At 37.7% G+C, this 18,249-nt stretch overlaps 1 protein-coding gene across 1 annotated transcript; it reads right to left on the bottom strand.

Moving 5' to 3' along the window:
* Positions 1-502: 502 nt before the first annotated feature.
* CRISP1 (cysteine rich secretory protein 1) lies at positions 503-15,641 on the bottom strand. Its single transcript, XM_043450976.1, has 7 exons — positions 15,576-15,641; positions 10,457-10,585; positions 5,629-5,719; positions 3,944-4,092; positions 2,124-2,215; positions 1,848-1,936; positions 503-630 (listed from the first exon to the last, which is right to left on the bottom strand). The coding sequence occupies exons 1-7, from the start codon at positions 15,639-15,641 to the stop codon at positions 503-505; spliced, it is 744 nt and encodes a 247-aa protein (XP_043306911.1).
* Between the last annotated feature and the right edge of the window lie 2,608 nt (positions 15,642-18,249).

Raw genomic sequence — 18,249 nt, 5'->3', positions numbered from 1 at the left:
ACTCAAATACCAGGGAAGTTGGAGGCCTGGGAAAGCAGGAGAAGGAATTAAACAGGGAAAGACCCTCCTTTAGCACACTTTACTGAATCAGTTATCCGATCCATTGAATCATGTCAACCTGAGAACTAGACATCACATGATTTAAATATGAGGCAGGTGTTGAACTCTTTCATATTTAAATCATATCTCATTCCATATTTCATAGTTCTATCACATTTCATCAATCATATTTCACTCCAGTTTTAAGAAAGTTTAAAACAATGTTGCTTCACAATGTATCAGAATAGGAATGAAGGGCATTGTTGTAAATATACTGATGCCCATATATGATCCACGGGATCGCAGAGAGTCGGACACGACTGAGTGACTAACACTTATATATGATTAGTGAAAATTAGTATCTCAGGTGTAATTAAAATGAATTGAAATGCATCAGAAGCTGCTGGAACAAAGGAAGGTCAAAGATGATCCAGCAGCACATTACAGCTGCAAATAACAAAGGCTATTTTATCTCAGTTTGACACATACAGCTAGCTTTGCAGAGTCGTTGAACTGACAGGTGTTTGCAGCCAAGATGTTGAGTTTGTGTATTACAGTTATTGTATTCATCGTAGTAGATGCAGGGGTTCGCTGAAAGGGAAAAGCAAGGTTACACCATATTGACTCAGAAACTCATCTCTCATCTTCTCATGCATTTGCAGGTGAGTAAAGGGCTTAAGAGATGTATATTCTGTGTTATAGAGTCAATATTATTAAGTAATACTTTTTTTCTTTTCTACTCTTCATTTTACTTCTATGGCATTTTTCATTCCATTCTAGACATTGCTTTTGTCTCTTGGATAAAAAATAAAACCTATCCCATTACCCTGTAGCAAAGATAATTAGTAGATATTTTATCTTTCTCCAGCTACATTTATTTTCAAAAATGAGTTACTGAAAGTCACAGGAAGAAGAAGAAGGAAAGGAGGAGAAGAGAGACAGAGAAATTGATAGAGGAAAAGAGATTGCATTTTTCCTTGCTTTAAAAGCAAATGGAATGGACTGGTCAGGTGAAGGAAAATAAACCTTTTAGTCTTCCAAATCTGCAGATAAAGGATATTTTTTTGGGGGTGGGAGGTTTATTATTTCTCCATAAACTTACTGAAAATTAAGTTATAAACATATCCCCATGGACTAGTAAATTATGCCTGAAGAAAACTCCAGAAAAAGACACTTTTGTTACCTAAGGAAATGAACATGGAATTGGAACCCACTTAGTTAATACTACATTTTAGCTAAGATTTACTTAAGAAATAAAATGATGTACAGTAAATAGACAGTATGATCATCAGCTCATGTCTTCCAATGTATCCGTGGAAACTTAAAAGCATAAGGCTTACTCAGTAAAAAATTACCACCTGCTCTGATAAGTGGACAGGGAGGTAGAGGGGTTGTGGCCAAAGAGCAGCCTGAGAACCCTGGGAACATGAAAACAAGGTGTCTAACTTCAGGGCTGCGATAACAGAGCCAAGAAACTTTTTATACAAAGAGCAGAGAAAAAGTTATCTATAGTAACATCTTATTACCAAGATGCGCTTATTATAGAGTGAGAACTTTAAGTTTTAGGGGGGAAAGTTGAGCTTAGACCTGAATGTTCTAATTTCCAATCCAATAGATTTAATCATTGGTCTCCTGGGTCACTTTGGGAGTGGGGGAAGGGAAACCAGATAATGTTAATTATTCCTTTGGGATGACTGAGGAAAAAGTAATATTATAGAAAATTGTAATATTATTAAATGCTTGGTTTTAATGATCCATGGCTCCCAGATCAACAATCAATATTAACCACACTGAGATGTAAAACTTACTACATAGTTTATCTTCACAGTTATTTGGACAGTCTCCACATGGACTTCCCTTATTATAAGGCACGTTCTTCTTTTCAGGATCATTTCCCCTTAAAAAAAAAGAACAAAGAAAAAAATGGTCTAATAAAATTCCTGTTTGAAAAATGCAAGTAAAATTTTACTCACTCTTGAAAATCAGTTAAAATAATTTAAAACAAATGATTTTTGAGAAACTAGATGATGTAAGGGAAATGTATTTCTAAAAGTTATGTGAAACTAAAACTGTGTAATACATACTCATGACAATAGTGACAAATGTAGAGGTAGTGAATTCCTTTATGACATGATGACACGCCACAGCCAATAAGATATGAAGTGGCCCAAACAACCTGTAAAGATTGGATTATTATGTTAATAATTTGGTAGCTTGCTAAATGATTACAATATGAATATTGTTATCCATGATTGAAAATAAACACACATGCTTTTAGGATGCTTTGAGCATCATGGCTTGTTAGGAGATCATAGGAACAGATTCCCATGTGTCTAGATATCATGCATACCTATGCATACTTGGGTGCCATCACTAACCTTGACTTATGTTCTTCTTATCAAATCTGTATGGAAAATATAGTAACATGATGAAGACTGTTTGGTGATTGCATAAAAATTAGAACATGGCAGCAACCTTGCTTAATCATCAAAAAAGTGGCATGGTGGAGAACAGTGAGTTGGCCCTTGAGAAAAAAATGAGTCAGGTTCAAAATCCATCTCTGCTACTTCCTGGTGGGATGGTATTTACCAGCTTGTTTTATGTCTTAAAATCTCATTTTATTATTTGTAAAATGAAATATAATAATACTAGCTTCTACATCATAGGTATATTGTGGGGATTGAATAAAAAAAACTTTCAAGTGTTTGGAAGAAGAAATATTAAATTACTGTTTCAGAGTAATAGAGCTCATGTTCTTTTGATGGAAATAGTGGGGCTAGTCTACTTTTACCTAAAAGGAAAGGAAAGTAGGAATTGTTGTCTCACATTGTCATATTTTTAGCTCTCTGAGTAATAATTTTTTATCCTCTGATAGCATAAATTATAAATAAATGGTCTAATGCTATACTACTCTAGGATTCCTGGCACATACCGCTTGTGTCCAATGATATCGATCTTAAAATAAGAATGTTATTGGGATGTCCCTGGTGGTGTAGTGGTTAAGACTGCACTTCCACTGCTTGGGGTGTGGGTTTGATCCCTTGTTGGGGAATTAAGATCCCACATGCCACGTGACCAGGTAAATAATAATAATAAGGAAGAAGAATTCTACTTGCTAGTCTTTATTTAGAAATGCCTGCTTTGCTTTAGAATAAGTGATTAAGTCTACGTTTCTTAAATGTGCTATCTTTGTAAGCTTTTAACATTAATCTTAAGTAGGTTTTATTGTGAGTAGATTTTTTTTTCCATTTATTTTTATTAGTTGGAGGCTAATTACTTTACAATATTGTAGTGTATTTTATTACAGATTTTGTGTCACAACTGAATCTTCTGCTTGGGGGATAACACTGTTTTATCATTTGTATTTCTTGCATATTAAATATTTAAATCTATCCATTCTGGATGAGTTTTGTTAACTTACATCTTGCTGGAAAATAAATCACCTGATTCAGATATTCAAAGTCATTTTTGTAGAATTAATTTATTATCTACACTGAAGCCCAGTAGTATTTTAAAAATGCAAATTAGGTTAAATCATTCTTCTGTTTAATGACTTCTACTACATTCAAAATACAAGGTAACATTTATAATAGTTAATATGGCTCCAATGATAAGGCCCTTCCCTCTGTGTTCATCTCCTTCAGCTCTTGAAGGTATCATGGTTCAGCCTTTTTCTCCAACCCCTTCTTTAGTTTTTTCTAAACTAAAGAAGTCCTTGGACATACCCAGATCCCAGATAATGGTTTCCAAGTATTATTTCCCACTAAAAGTTAAGAAGTGTCTTTGAGGACTGTAAATTTGCAAAAAGTGGGTAGAATGATTTCCCATAGTTCTTATTTGCCTATTTTCCACACACCCTTAGAGTCACTTAATTAATAGGTATATTGGCCAGCACACAGTTTACCTGAGTATAATGCTCAGTTGTCATGTCATCATCGGTCAATGTCCACTCCCCATACTGGAAATATTTAGACTCACTGTACCAGATCCTGATCACATTTGACCATGAGATAGGATAAGTTGTCAGATGCATATTTTCTCCACAAAAAGTATCTAAGAGGAGGAGAAAGGACTAGGTTATACTTTATGAAGCTTAGAAACATTTTACAAGGATACTTTCCTCACTTTTACTTTAGAAATGTTTCACTGGTCATCCAAGCAATGTTTGATAAAGTGAAAGGGAAACGGAAAGTGAAGTTGCTCAGTCGTGTCCGACTCTTTGTGACCGCATGGACTGTAGCCCACCAGGCTCCTCTGTCCATGGGGTTTTCCAGGCAAGAATACTGGAGTGGGTTGCCATTTCCTTCTCCAGGGGATCTTCCCAAGCCAGAGATCGAACCCAGGTCTCCTGCCTTGTAGGCAGACACTTTTACCATCTGAGCCACCAGGGAAGTCTACTAATGTTTGATAAGAGGAGGCCAACTCAGCTGTATTTGGCTAACAATTTTCTTTCTCATTGATGAATAAATGTGTGGTGCTCAGATTTGCTGAAAACTTGACAGTAGGAAATGATCTGCAAGCTTGGAAGTCAGATCAACCGACATCTTAGTTTCTGCCATGTCCAAGCTGATGGAGAAAGATGAAACCAATCAGAGCAATCTATGAGTTGTAACCAAGTCCATGCCTTGAAAGCAACCACACGAAGTATTCATCATGCAAAGACCTTGAAATAAACATTTGCTCATTTGGCCATCCATTCACTTGTGATGTGGGCTCTCAATCAAACGTGACATTTGGTAGTAAACTGCCTTTCTCTGGGGCAGGGAAGATTCATATTGCCAATTCACAGCTTAACAGCATTGAGTAAAGATGCCCCAAAATCTTTAAATACAGAGTGTTATTAATGTCTGCTTGTGTAGGAGACACTAATGGCTTTTCAGGAAATTAGCAGTGATCTACCTAATGTATATGCCATGAGATGGGTTTATTTTTGATCATCTAAACTTGTTCTTATGGGCAGCTCCATAGAGTTGAATATGACTCACTTCTCAAATAAAGATAGCTCATTCCAAAGCTAAATATAGTCCCATGGTAATATTGTGAGTAGCTGAAATAACTATGGGCTTCCCAGGTGGCACTAGTGGTAAAGAATCTGCCAAACAGTGCAGGAGATGTAAGAGATGTGGACTACATCCCTGGGTTGGGAAAATCCACTGGAGGAGGGAATGGAGAGGAACCCACTCCAGTATTCTTGCCTGGAGAATCCCACGGACAGAGGACCTGGTGGGCTATAGTCCATAGGGTCACACAGAGGCGAACATGACTGAAGTGACTTAGCATGCATGCACAAAATAACTACATGGAGTGGAAACCTTCTAGCCATGTAGCTTTTCATCTGTTATTGTTGCATTCAACTATCCTATGATATTGAGAACTTTGACTCTTTTCTTTTGGTGATCAGAATCAGGAATTTGAAAATTTGAATATCCAAATTTAAAAATGAGCAGCAATGGAACAGTACTATGAGTCACAATTCACTGCCATTTATGGGGTAAATGTAAATACATGCTAGATGACTTAACTTACCCTTACCAGGTTACTGAACAATTCCGGAGGACTTTTGAGCAAAAATGTGTGTTGTATACCTACTTGTAATTCGCCTCTTGAGTGCATTGCTTTGTACCAGCTCACAATCCTTTGACAACATTCTGGCATTTTGTGCGGCTTCTTCACTCCAGTTCTACAAGTGAAATACAGACACATGGCCTTAATAACATTTCTATGATAAGATTCTAGTTCATTCTTTCTAAAAATCCAAAGCTAGCAATATTCTCAATTGTGTAGGCTGACAATTGAATTCTCTTAAATATTTTAGTTGAAAGCACCTCTCTTAAATATTTTGGTTGGAAGAGGAAAACAAATCTTTCAGTCCATTGTTTTAACCCTAGAACTTACAAGATCAAAACTTGATAATAATATTCAGATGTAGCTTCTTTTTCTGAAATATTAGCATTTAAGTAAATGCTTCCATTAAAACAGACAAGTTAGAAATCCACCCCATTATTTATTAATAGTTTTACCTTTGACACATTATTAAATCTCTCTGAATCACAGTTTTTTCATCTGTAAAATATGCCCCATAATTCATACACAATAGTTTGTTCAAAAATTTTAAGATTTTAATTTGGATAATCTATGTAATACAACTATGATATAATAAATCTTATGCTACATGCTCGATAAATAAATATTGCTGTGATTAGAAACAAATATAGCGTCACATAGCTCCATCTAAATTGTGAATAATGATAGCAAATCATAGCTAACATACATGCAAGGATCTGTCACCAATTTTTTACGTGTATTCTCTCATCTTTACTCATAGCAGTTCTACAAGGGAATCACTCTTACTATCCCTATCTGCAAATCAGGAAACAGACACAGAGATGTTGCTTAACTTTTCAAGATAATACAATGTATAAGTGGCAGAAAGAAAATTCGAATCAAAGTTCTTCTGGCTCTGGAGCGTGTGTCAATTGTGTTAAGTTGAAGCATTTTGTTGGGTTTTTCTCCAAATAAGATGAAAGGCAGAAAGTCTACATCCCTTGTTATGGGATGGTGACAAATGTTCTCCTGAACATTCTATCATTCTCACATTATGTACATCCACTTAAAAGATTGTCCCCAAATCTGCACAAAACACATTATTACTGAAAAAAAAGTTGCAGCATGTCTTGTTTACTATGGGCTTTTATAGAAATCATCCAGCTACTCTTGAAAAGAATTTTTCAACAATGCCTTAACTTGGATTTTCAATATTTTCCCTGCCATTGAAGAAGTTTATCTTATATGCATAGGCTGCCATCTGTGTTAGTTTTATAGAATTATCCTGCAGGCTGATGAATTGATTAAATTGTGAGGTTAATCAAGTAACTCCTTAGCTTAGGGTCAAAGTAAAAATGTGGTTTTTTTGGGTTTGCTTGTTTCATGCAAGAAAAGATGTATTTCCAGAGTGAAGTAAGTCAAAAGAGAAAAACAAATATCATATATTAATGCATGTACATGAAATCCAGAAAAATGGTATACATGAACTTATTTGCAGAGCAGAAATAGAGACCCAGACATAGAAAACAAACATATGGATACCAAGGAGTGGAATGAGTTGGGAGATTGGGACAGACATACACTATATATATGTATATAGATATAGATAGATAGATACGCACACTACTGTGTATAAATAAAATAGATAGCTAATGAGAACTGACTGTAAAAGCAGGAACTCTACCCAATGCTCTGTGGTGACCTAAATGGGAAGGAAATCCAAAAAAAGAGGATGTGTATGTATCACTGATTCACGTTGTGATACAGCAGAAACTAACACAGCATTGCAACTATACTCCAATTAAAAAAAAGAAAGAAAAAAAGAAAAAAAAGCTAGTCCTTGAGGAAAGAAAAGGAAAAAAAAAGATGCAATATATATTTCATTGATGGATACATCTAATTAAAAAAGTAGAGATGACATAAAACATCTCATCAGGGCATAGTATCTCTTGGCAGTGGGAATAACATCATTGAACTCACAAATATAAAATCGTGCCTATTATGACCAGGTTACCAAGTGTTTAGAACTGGAACTTCTCTGGCTAATTTACTGCTGACTGTTCATTGTACATGCTAAGATGCACCGCCCATACCCAGATCACTTTCAGAACTGAAGCACTTTTTTCCTCTTGAGCTGAGAGTCTTGCCCACAGAAAGCTCTACTGTCCCTTTTAACAAATATTGTCCTTATTCATGAGCACACTTACTTCCCTAGGGCAGCACGTATCTAAGGGCACAAGCACATAGCTATAGTAACTATAAATGCCACGCAACCTCTCTCCAACTCAGGACAAGGTCTACGGAGCCGTCCTAGTTGTACCGTTTCCCATGGGATTATGGAGGCTTCTGTTGTGCCTATACTCACAACCCAGCTTCTTTGTACACTCTATGCTGCTTTTTTATCCACATCCACAGATCTCTGGAAATTGTTCCCCAATTAATATCATACATGCTAATCTCCATCTCAGAGCATGCTTATCTTATTGTGTAAAGCACCTGAAACCTTAATCACAAATAGTCTGTGGTTCAGACTTCTTTGAGGAAGCTCTTTGGGATATTACCTCTGAGTAATGTTGGTAAGATACAAATTTTTTTATTATACATCATAAGTTAAGTCAAAAGTAAGTATGTATGGTTATTGCAGCAAAATTACAAGTTCTGGCTTTAGCAAATGGTTCTGTTTAAATAAAATTCCAACTTTATGTGCAGAAACTTTCATTTTTCTTTTCTGGAAAATCTTTGCCTGGCATTTGTGATTGGCTTTTCAGCTCTACTATAATTCTATCAGTTCCTTTCTCTCCATGCCCTATGCATTATTTATGGAAAAACTCAGCTCCCATATTGTCTTTTAAAATGTTACTCAGTTTTACTGGGGCACTTAATTTATCATATTATTGATCTCTCATACCTTTGCATCTTAACACTTAAATATATTAATTTTATATATTCTATATATTCAATGCTGTGCTGTGCTTAGTCACTCAGTTGTGTCAGACTCCTTGCAATCCCATGGACTGTAGCCTCCCAGGCACCTCTGTCCATGGGGATTCCCCAGGCAAGAATATTGGAGTGGGTTGCCATGCCCTCCACCAGGGGATCTTCCCAACGCATGGATTGGACCCAGGTCTCCCACATTGCAAGCAGATTCTTTACAGTCTGAGCCACCAGGGAAGCCCAAGAATATTGGAGTGGGTAGCCTATCCCTTCTCCAGGGGCTCTTCTTGACCCAGGAGTTGAACTGGGGTCTCCTGCATTGCAGGCAGATTTTTTACCAGCTGAGCTACTAAGGAAGCCCATATATTCAATACTATGTTCTAATATTTCCTCTCTATTCACCTTGAATACACAATAATAAAGTCGTTGAAATTAGAGTCTATATTTTCTGTTCACTCTATAACTTTTTCACTACCTCCTAGTTACAGTTATTTGCTCATCTGGAAACTGAGGATTTTGAACCCTGTTTGTCCTAAGGAAGGTAAAGTGTTAAGACCTGGTCCCTGGAGCTGGGCATTCATATTGAATCTGTTTTTATCCAGTACTTAAGACTTTAGATGAGATACCTAATCTCTCTGATGTTCAGATTTACCATCTGTAAAATAGAGATGATAGTATCATTTACATCACAAGATGATTGAGAGAATTAAATGAAATAATGCAACAAGGTTCTAGAAGAATGCCTTTCAAACTGTAGTAAGTATAATATGCTGTCATTTACAATACTCACAATGCAAAAATGCCTATGCTAGCTGCTGGCTCTTATTATTTTGGGTTCTAAGATGACCAAGAGATATATTTCAAGATAAATTTTCCCATTTACTCTTTTCCTCCCTTTTTTGTCATTTGCCTAAGAAAACTGTCCCCTAGAATCAGTTCCCAGAGCCTGCGTTATTTTTAACCCTTGTTATTCTAGATTAGTCTGGGGCTAAACAACCAAGTTTAGGATCCCCCAAACCTGAGTGATACTTCTGGGATATAATATAGGTGAGGCTAGTCACCTAATACACCTGAACAGTTCCTACATTTGTTTGTTTTATAGCACTTTTTTGCTCACACCGCAGGTTTACAGAGGAAAGACAATTTCTCTTTTCATGTATGCTAAGTCATTTTAGTCTTGTCTGACTCTTTGTGACCCTTTGGCCTGTAGCCCGCCAGGCTTCTCTCTCCATTGGATTTTCCAGGCAAGAATATTGGAGTGGGTTGCCATTTCCTACTTCAGGGGATCTTTTCAACCCAGGGATCGAACTCAGGTCTCTTAAACCTCTTGCACTGGCAGGAGAATTCTTTACCACTAGTGTTTGCAACAGGGAAATGGATTTGCCAATATTTGCTCATCTAGCTGCACCACCAGGTTAGAACATGGACATCTTGATTCTCAGAGCATCTTAGCCTCTGGGCTACTGCCCAATGAAGACAACTGTGAAATGCCTCTCCAAATGCATTGTTAAAGCACCTGTAGCATCTGCCATACTGATGATGCTGACTGGCAACATCAGCATTATATGGGAGCTTGGAATGGTATCCATCTCAGCCCTTCTGAATCAGACCTCAGATAGTGGGGTCCAGGGTCCTGTGCTTCATCAAATTCTTCAGCTGACTCAAGCATACTAAAGTTTGAGAAACACTGTCCTAGGGTCCATTAAGAATGAAATTACACTTCCTGCGATGGAATTGTGGCTCTGTCATTTACTAACTCTGTGAGTTTGGGCAAGCTACTTACCTCCTCTGAGCCTCTGTTTCTTCTGCTGCTGCATTATAGGTTTATTTGTGAAGACCAGACTTTTAGTATATGGAAACCAAATAGAACTTAATAAAATCTCAGTAAACACCGTTACTATTATTGGCATCATCATGGTTGCTGTTTAATTAATCTTACCATTTTCAGCATGTTGCTGGCTGGTGGAGATACTCCTCTCCTGAGGGTGTTATGTACAGCTACAATTTCTTCTTGGACAGCTGCCAGTTCCGTAAAGAGTGTATCATATGGAACTTTGGCTGGTCTTGTCTGTGACCAGAAAATTACTAATTAGTCTTGCTTCTTTTAAGTGGAATTTGTAACATATAGTATGTTACTTATAGACTTCATGAAATAAATTTATAGTTTATGTTGGATAAACAATGCTCTACAGCACTTTTAGCTCTAAGACATCTCAGTATGCTAGTTTCCATTGCTCCAGTATTAGTTTTGAGGACTTTTGAATATCAATCTGACATTATGCAAGTTTACAGAACAGTGCACTATGATAGGATTGTTTTTCAGATTTATAATTGGTGTTTTGGACCATATTAGGGCATTTTTATTGGGCAATATGAACCATAGTGGAAAATGTTTTGATACGATTATACCTTTTACTGACTGACTTCCCTTCCTTGGTGCATTCTCTACCCCACCTCCTGCAAGTGTTCTCTTTGCATCCCAAATAAACCACTCACACTTGAATATTGTTTAAAGGTATGTGTCTGGGAGAATCTAAATATTCATCACTGAGTACAAACCTTCAGGATCTTCAACCCAGATTGTGCATCTTTGTCTGAGTCATATGAGAAAACACTGATATTTGTATCAGCATACGTACATACAATATAGAATTCAAATCAACTACAAACTAAAATATGTCAGTAGTCTTTTCAATTGTTTACCTTTTATCCTGTAGCTTACTAAGAAGAACAATTAATGGCTTTAATATTTTGGGTTAGCATTAATTTGTGTAAAAAACATCTTCTTTTATGTGTGTGATTCACATGTATTTTATACTATTTTTTTTAAGTGAAAGACTTATGTGGCATAATTTGAGTGGTATCTATGTATGTCTCAACTACCACAGGACTACCAACAGTTTCTGAATGGATAGGATTCAGTCATACTTTGCTCAAATATAGTAGTTCTTGTCATCTATTTTGTTTAAAAATTTAAGGATACTGGGAGAAGACAAAACTATAAAATCATTATACTTCTCTAAAAACTGTCCCTTGTGGATGTCATTTCTTCAAAAACATACCCATAAGGTGCTATTTTCCTATCATACTGCAAGTAGCCTGGACTAGATTAGAGGGATCAAACTGTCAATATCTGTTGGATGATAGAATAAGCAAGAGAATTCTAGAAAAGCATTTACTTCTGCTTCACTGACTACCCTAAAGCCTTTGACTGTGTGGATTATGACAAACTGTGGAAAATTCTTAAAGATATGGGAATCCCAGACCACCTCACCTGCCTTCTGAGAAACCTGTATGCAGGTCAAGAAACAATATTAGAACCAGACATGGAACAATGAACTGGTTCCAAATTGGGAAAGGAGGACGTCAAGGCTGTATATTGTCACCCTGCTTATTTAACTTATATGCAGAGTACATCATGCAAAATGTCAGGCTGGATAAAGCACAAGCTGGAATCAAGATTGCTGGGAAAAATATCAGTAACCTCAGATATGCAGATGACACCACCCTTATGGCAGAAAGCACAGAGGAACTAAAGAGCCTTGTGAGGAAGGTGAAAGAAGAGAGTGAAAAAGCTGGCTTAAAACTCAACATTCAAAAAACTAAGATCATGGGATTGATGCTTTTGAACTGTGGTGTTGGAGAAGACTCTTGAGAGTCTGTTGGACAGCAAAGAGATCAAACTAGTCAGTCCTAAAGGAAATCAGTCTTGAATATTCATTGTGAGAGAGTAACAGGCAGGAAGGCTCAGTTCAGTTCAGTTCAGTTCAGTTCAGTTGTTCAGTCGTGTCCAACTCTTTGTGACCCCACAGGCTGCAGCACGCCAGGCTTCCCTATCCCTCACCAACTCCTGGAACTTACTCAAACTCATGTCCAGTGAGTTGGTGATGCCATCCAACCATCTCATCCTCTATCATCTCCTTCTCCTCCCGCCTTCAATCTTTCCCAGCATCAGGGTCTTTTCTAGTGAGTCAGTTCTTCGCATCAGGTGGCTAACATATTGGAGTTTCAGCTTCAGCATCAATCCTTCCAATGAATACTCAGGATTGATCTCTTTTAGGATGGACTGGTTGGATCTCTTTGCTGTCCAAGGGATTCTCAAGGATCTTCTCCAACAACACAGTTCAAAAGCATCAATTCTTCCGCCCTCAGCTTTCTTCATAGTCCAACTCTCACATCCATACATGACTATTGGAAAAACCATAGCTTTGACTAGATGGACCTTTGTTGGTGAAGTAATGTCTCTGCTTTTTAATATGCTGTCTAGGTTGGTCATAGCTTTTCTTTTAAGGAGCAAGCATCTTTTAATTTCATTGCTGCAGTCACCATCTGCAGTGATTTTGGAGCCCCCCCCCCCCAAAAAAAAAAGTCTGTCGCTGTTTCCATTGCTTCCCCATCTATTTGCCATGAAGTGATGGGACTGATGCCACAGGACTGATTTCATTTAGGATAGACTGGTTGGATCTCCAAGGCTAGGGGTCTCCAAGCAGAGGAAATAGGCTGCAAGTGTCAGATGTTTTTTATCTCTCTCTTAAGTGGCAGGAGGAAACAAACTACAAGTGTCAGATTTTTTTTTTCCCCTTCTTTATACAAAATTAAAAGGTTTCTCTTAAAATTCTCTGATCCCATGGTGGCACCTGCTTCCACCTGAACTTAACTTTTCTCAAATCTTGAGCTAACCAATGCATTTTTCTTATGGAAATGTTTTTCTTACGCTATGTTAATGAACTACATATTTACCCTAGACTCTGTCTTCAAGTTGGTTCCACCTAAGACTCAGAACTGACTTGACAAACCAGTATGTTTTACTCATACCATTGTTCTCCTAATCTATGTTAATGAAACCATATGTTTGCTTGGAAACTTGCCTTTCTTCAAGAATCATGTCAATCGTCTTATGGCCCCGGAGTGACTCACCTTGTGCCAATATTATCTCAAAATGCATGTTGTGGGTGAGGGGCCTGGTGCCACTCTGAGTTTTGAGACATTTCCTCTAATTAGCAGCCTGCTAGTAGCTATATAACATCTGGCTAAAGACTAGCAGGGGGAGCACGCTTTCTGCCCCCTTCTGATGTCTATGTCAGAAGCTTTCTCTATCTCTTTTTTACTTTAATAAAACTGATTACACAATAGCTTTGAGTGATCAAGCCTTGTCATTGGCTCTGGATTGAATTCCTCTCCTCTGGAGGCCAAGAATCCCTGTGTCTTTCACAGCTCAGCAACAACCTTTAATTGGAAGTACTGAAGCTGAAGCTGAAGCTCCAGTATTTTGGCCACCTGATGAGAAGAACTGACTCGTTTGAAAAGACCCTGATGCTGGGAAAGATTGAAGGCAGAAGGAGAAGGGGATGACAGAGGATGAGATGGTCAGATCGCATCATTGACTTGATGGGCATGAGTTTGAACAAGCTCCTGGAGTTGGTGATGGACACAGAAGCTGGGCAGGATGCAGCACGTGGGGTCACAAAGAGTTGGACATGACTGAGTGATTGAACTGAACTAAGCTGGGAACCCACAAGAATTTCCTTAAGTTCCATATGATAACTCTCCCTGCTCCCCTTAAAATATGCTGCTTCAGTGAGATTCATGTCATAGCTATCTCACCTCTGAACATTTACTCTCCTATAGTGATTTTCCTGTGAATTCCTCTCATTGATAGAAATTGGGTCTCCTGAAACAATTCATCTTGTCTACCCCAAATTCTGCAGTCAATAGGAGTGACATCAGTATTCACATGGATGACTCAACCATCTCATATCCTGGGCCCTAGAACTTAGTCTCTTAAACTTCTCTTCTGAGGCTTTTTAGTTTTCTACCATAAAGGTTGCAGGCTATATCTGATGATCACTTCAAAATGCAATACATTTAACTTACCAGAGGATTGTTGGGTATCAGGCAAGAGCTCCATCTGGTTTCTCATGGAGAAAGAAGTGTGAGTGATAAGATCCACACCAGCACCCCAGTAATCTATTGTATGTGGATTTTCTTTCATTTATTGAATTAAGCGGCTTTCACTTTTTTCTACTTTTGACTTCTATCTAGCTTGTGAAAATATAAAAACCACTCAAGTTCTATACCAAAACTATTAACCAGTTCATCATAAAAAATATTTTCAGTACATTGCAATGTAGTATTTTCCTTATATCCTTGAGATTTTTTTACAGGTACATGTTATTGGATGACTTGTAAAATACTCGGAATTTATTTCTTCTTATATACCATTAAATGTTTCATTTCTGTTCTGTGAATGTTGAAACTCTTGTTTTTAATAAGTAGTGAGATTCAAGCATCACATATTGACTCCATTGCTAACAGCTCCTCACATTTCTCTCCTTGCTGTTGACATATTTCATTTTTTATTTTTGGTTGTGATGCGAGGCTTGTGGGATCTTAATTTCCAGACCAGGGTTGGAACCAAAGCCCCCTGCAGTGGAAATGTGGACTCCAAACCACTGGACTTTGAGGGAAGTCCTGGCACTTTTCATTTTATATTTAATTTGGATGTATTAAATTCTTGTTATAGTCATAAATCAGAAAGTTCAGTTGGGATGTTGATGAAATACTTACCTTTTCTGGATAAAAATTAAAAAACAATATTTTTCCCATTTTGTCATGGAAAATGCATGGATCAGTTGTAAAGAAGTAATTCCCACCCTACATTTTTAGCTTTTTGCATTATTCAGAGAAGTTTAATGATATAGGCATGGGCTTGTGAAGTCAAACTGCTTAGATTTACCTTCAGGCTCTGCCACTTCCAAGTTATCTGACCTTGGACACATGACTTAACCTCTTCTATTTGGTTTCTTTCTCTGTAATATGAGATTAAGAATAGTACTTGCCTAATACAGCTATGGTGAGAACTAGGTGAATACTGGGCGTGTGCCTGTGTGTGCTCAGATGCTTTAGTTGTGTCCGACTCTTTGCGACCCCGTGGACTTTAGCTGGCCTACTGGTCATAGCATCCTCACAATAGTGCCTGCAACAAAATAAGTTCTAGCACAGAGTTAGTTCTTATCCTCCTCTCAAAAGTAATCATAAAATATACAATCCTCACATACTTTTATAATCAAAACAGGCAGGCAGCCAGCAGCAACGGCCAGAAACAAGAAGCATTTCATTGTCATCCCTGTAAGAAAAGTAACATAATTTTAGACTATTGCCGACTTGTGGGGATAATGTTTTGTCATAAGTCTTTTTGGGAAACACTTTTACATGCATCTGCATTTTTTATTTTTTTGCAAAAAGAGACCTGCAGGATCAGAACAACAATTTTAATATGCTAGTCATTGGTACCAAGAGAGGAAGAGAGAACTATGATTGGAAGAATAACAGAAGTTAATGTTAATCCCTGGAGTCTCTGAATATGTTACATTGTGTGACAAAAGAGAATTAAGGTAGCAGATAAAGTTCAAATTGCTTATCAGTTGACTTTAGAGTTGGGATAGTGTCCTGGCTTATCCATGTAACTTCAATGTAATCACAAGAATATCTGCTAATTCGCTTCAGTTGTGTCCAACTCTGTGCCCCTATGGACTATAGGCAGTAGGCTCCTCTGTCCATAGGATTCTCCAGGCAGCAATATTCGAGTGAGTTGCCATGCTCTCCTCCAGGGATCTTCCCGACTCAGGATTGAACCCATGTCTCTTATGTCCTCCTGCATTAGCAGGTGGGTTCTTTACCACTAGTGCCACCTGGGAAGCGTATGTGGAAGAGAGAGGCAGCGTCAGTGATGGACAATGAGGAAGGCTCAGTTAGCTACGACTGACTTTGAAGACAGAGGCAGGGACTATGAGCCAAAGAATATGGACAACCTGTTGAAAATAGGCAAAGGCAAGAAATGAATTCTCCCCTGAATTCTACTTGCTGAATCTTGATTTTAGCTCAATGAGACCCATTTGGACTCCTGGGCTCCAGACTATACAAATAGTAAATGTGTACTGTTTTAAGATTCTGAGCTTATAGGAATTTGTTACAGTAGCAACAGGAAACTAATATAAATACAGAAAGATGAGATTTGAATTTTCTATTGCCTGTAGCATACTTTGGCCACCTGATGCGAAGAGCTGACTCATTGGAAAAGACCCTGATGCTGGGAAAGACTGAGGGCAGGAGGAGAAGGGGACAACAGAGGATGTGATGGTTGAATGGCGTCACTGACTCAATGGACATGGGTTTGGTTGGACTCCGGGAGTTGGTGATGAACAGGGAGGCCTGGTGTGCTGCGGTTCATGGGGTCGCAAAGAGTCAGACATGACTGAGTAACTGAACTGAACTGAACTGATAGCAAGGGGGTGTGATGTTGGTGCAAATGATTTACATACATGATTTAGAGATATTCTGTAAAGTCTGATCACTCTGTCAAGAATGGTTGTCATTGTGAGTGGAACAAATCGGAGTGAACATACTCTCTATTTTATTTCTGTCTGATACAGGTTGCTGATGCTAGCATATTAATAAATATAGGTTATTAAATTTGATTGATACCTTCTTTTTACAGTCTGCCAAGTTTAGTTCTGAATCAATCCTGCTGAGTGGGAAGCAGAAGGGGCTAACTGGTTCTCATTTTAAAGACTTTCAAAGAGCAGGTTAGATGATTTGCGCAGAATAATACAAACAATGCAGTTTTCCATTGCTGTTAAACTTCCCCTACACGCTGCCAAACATGTTTGTATGAGAGGAATTTGTAAATCAATTCTTTCAGGGAACATACACACATAAGCAATCTGTCCTTCACTGCATTTTTTTCATATCTTTCTTTCCCTTCCTCTGTTTCTGCCTCCAAAATGTTACAAACCCTCAAACCCTAAAATACACAGTAACACAGATGAAATATACAACTAATTCTGTTACTTAATTCTCAACAATCCAATAAAGCAAATATTTTTTTTCCAAGTTAACTGAAGAAAAAATAGAATAAAAATCTTCTGAACTATAGTAGGCTGATATATACACACAAATTAGCATTTATATCCCTTACATTATATCTCTACATCTTTTTCTAAGGGAAAATTTTGGGGGGTGATGTGAATGCTCATTATCTTAATTGTTTTTTTTTTCTACTTTATTTTTTTTTTCATTTATTTTTATTAGTTGGAGGCTAATTACTTTACAATATTGTAGTGGGTTTTGTCATACATTGACATGAATCAGCCATAGATTTACATGTATTCCCCATCCCAATCCCCCCTCCCACCTCCCTCTCTACCCAATCCCTCTGAGTCTTCCCAGTGCACCAGGCCCGAGCACTTGTCTCATGCATCCCACCTGGGCTGGTGATCTGCTTCACTATAGATAATATACATGTTTCGATGCTATTCTCTCAAAACATCACACCCTCACCTTCTCCCACAGAGTCCAAAAGTCTGTTCTGTACATCTGTGTCTCTTTTTCTATTTTGCATATAGGGTTATCATTACCATCTTTCTAAATTCCATATATATGCATTAGTATGCTGTAATGTTCTTTATCTTTCTGGCTTACTTCACTCTGTATAATGGGCTCCAGTTTCATCCATCTCATTAGAACTGATTCAAATGAATTCTTTTTAATGGCTGAGTAATATTCCATGGTGTATATGTACCACAGCTTCCTTATCCATTCATCTGCTGATGGGCATCTAGGTTGCTTCCATGTCCTGGCTATTATAAACAGTGCTGCGATGAACATTGGGGTGCACGTGTCTCTTTCAGATCTGGTTTCCTCAGTGTGTATGCCCAGAAGTGGGATTGCTAG

This window comes from Cervus canadensis, chromosome 28 (assembly GCF_019320065.1).
Source record: "Cervus canadensis isolate Bull #8, Minnesota chromosome 28, ASM1932006v1, whole genome shotgun sequence".
NCBI lineage: Eukaryota > Metazoa > Chordata > Mammalia > Artiodactyla > Cervidae > Cervus > Cervus canadensis.
Note: the sequence above shows the minus strand (reverse complement) of the source record. Positions and strands in the feature narration are given on the sequence as shown.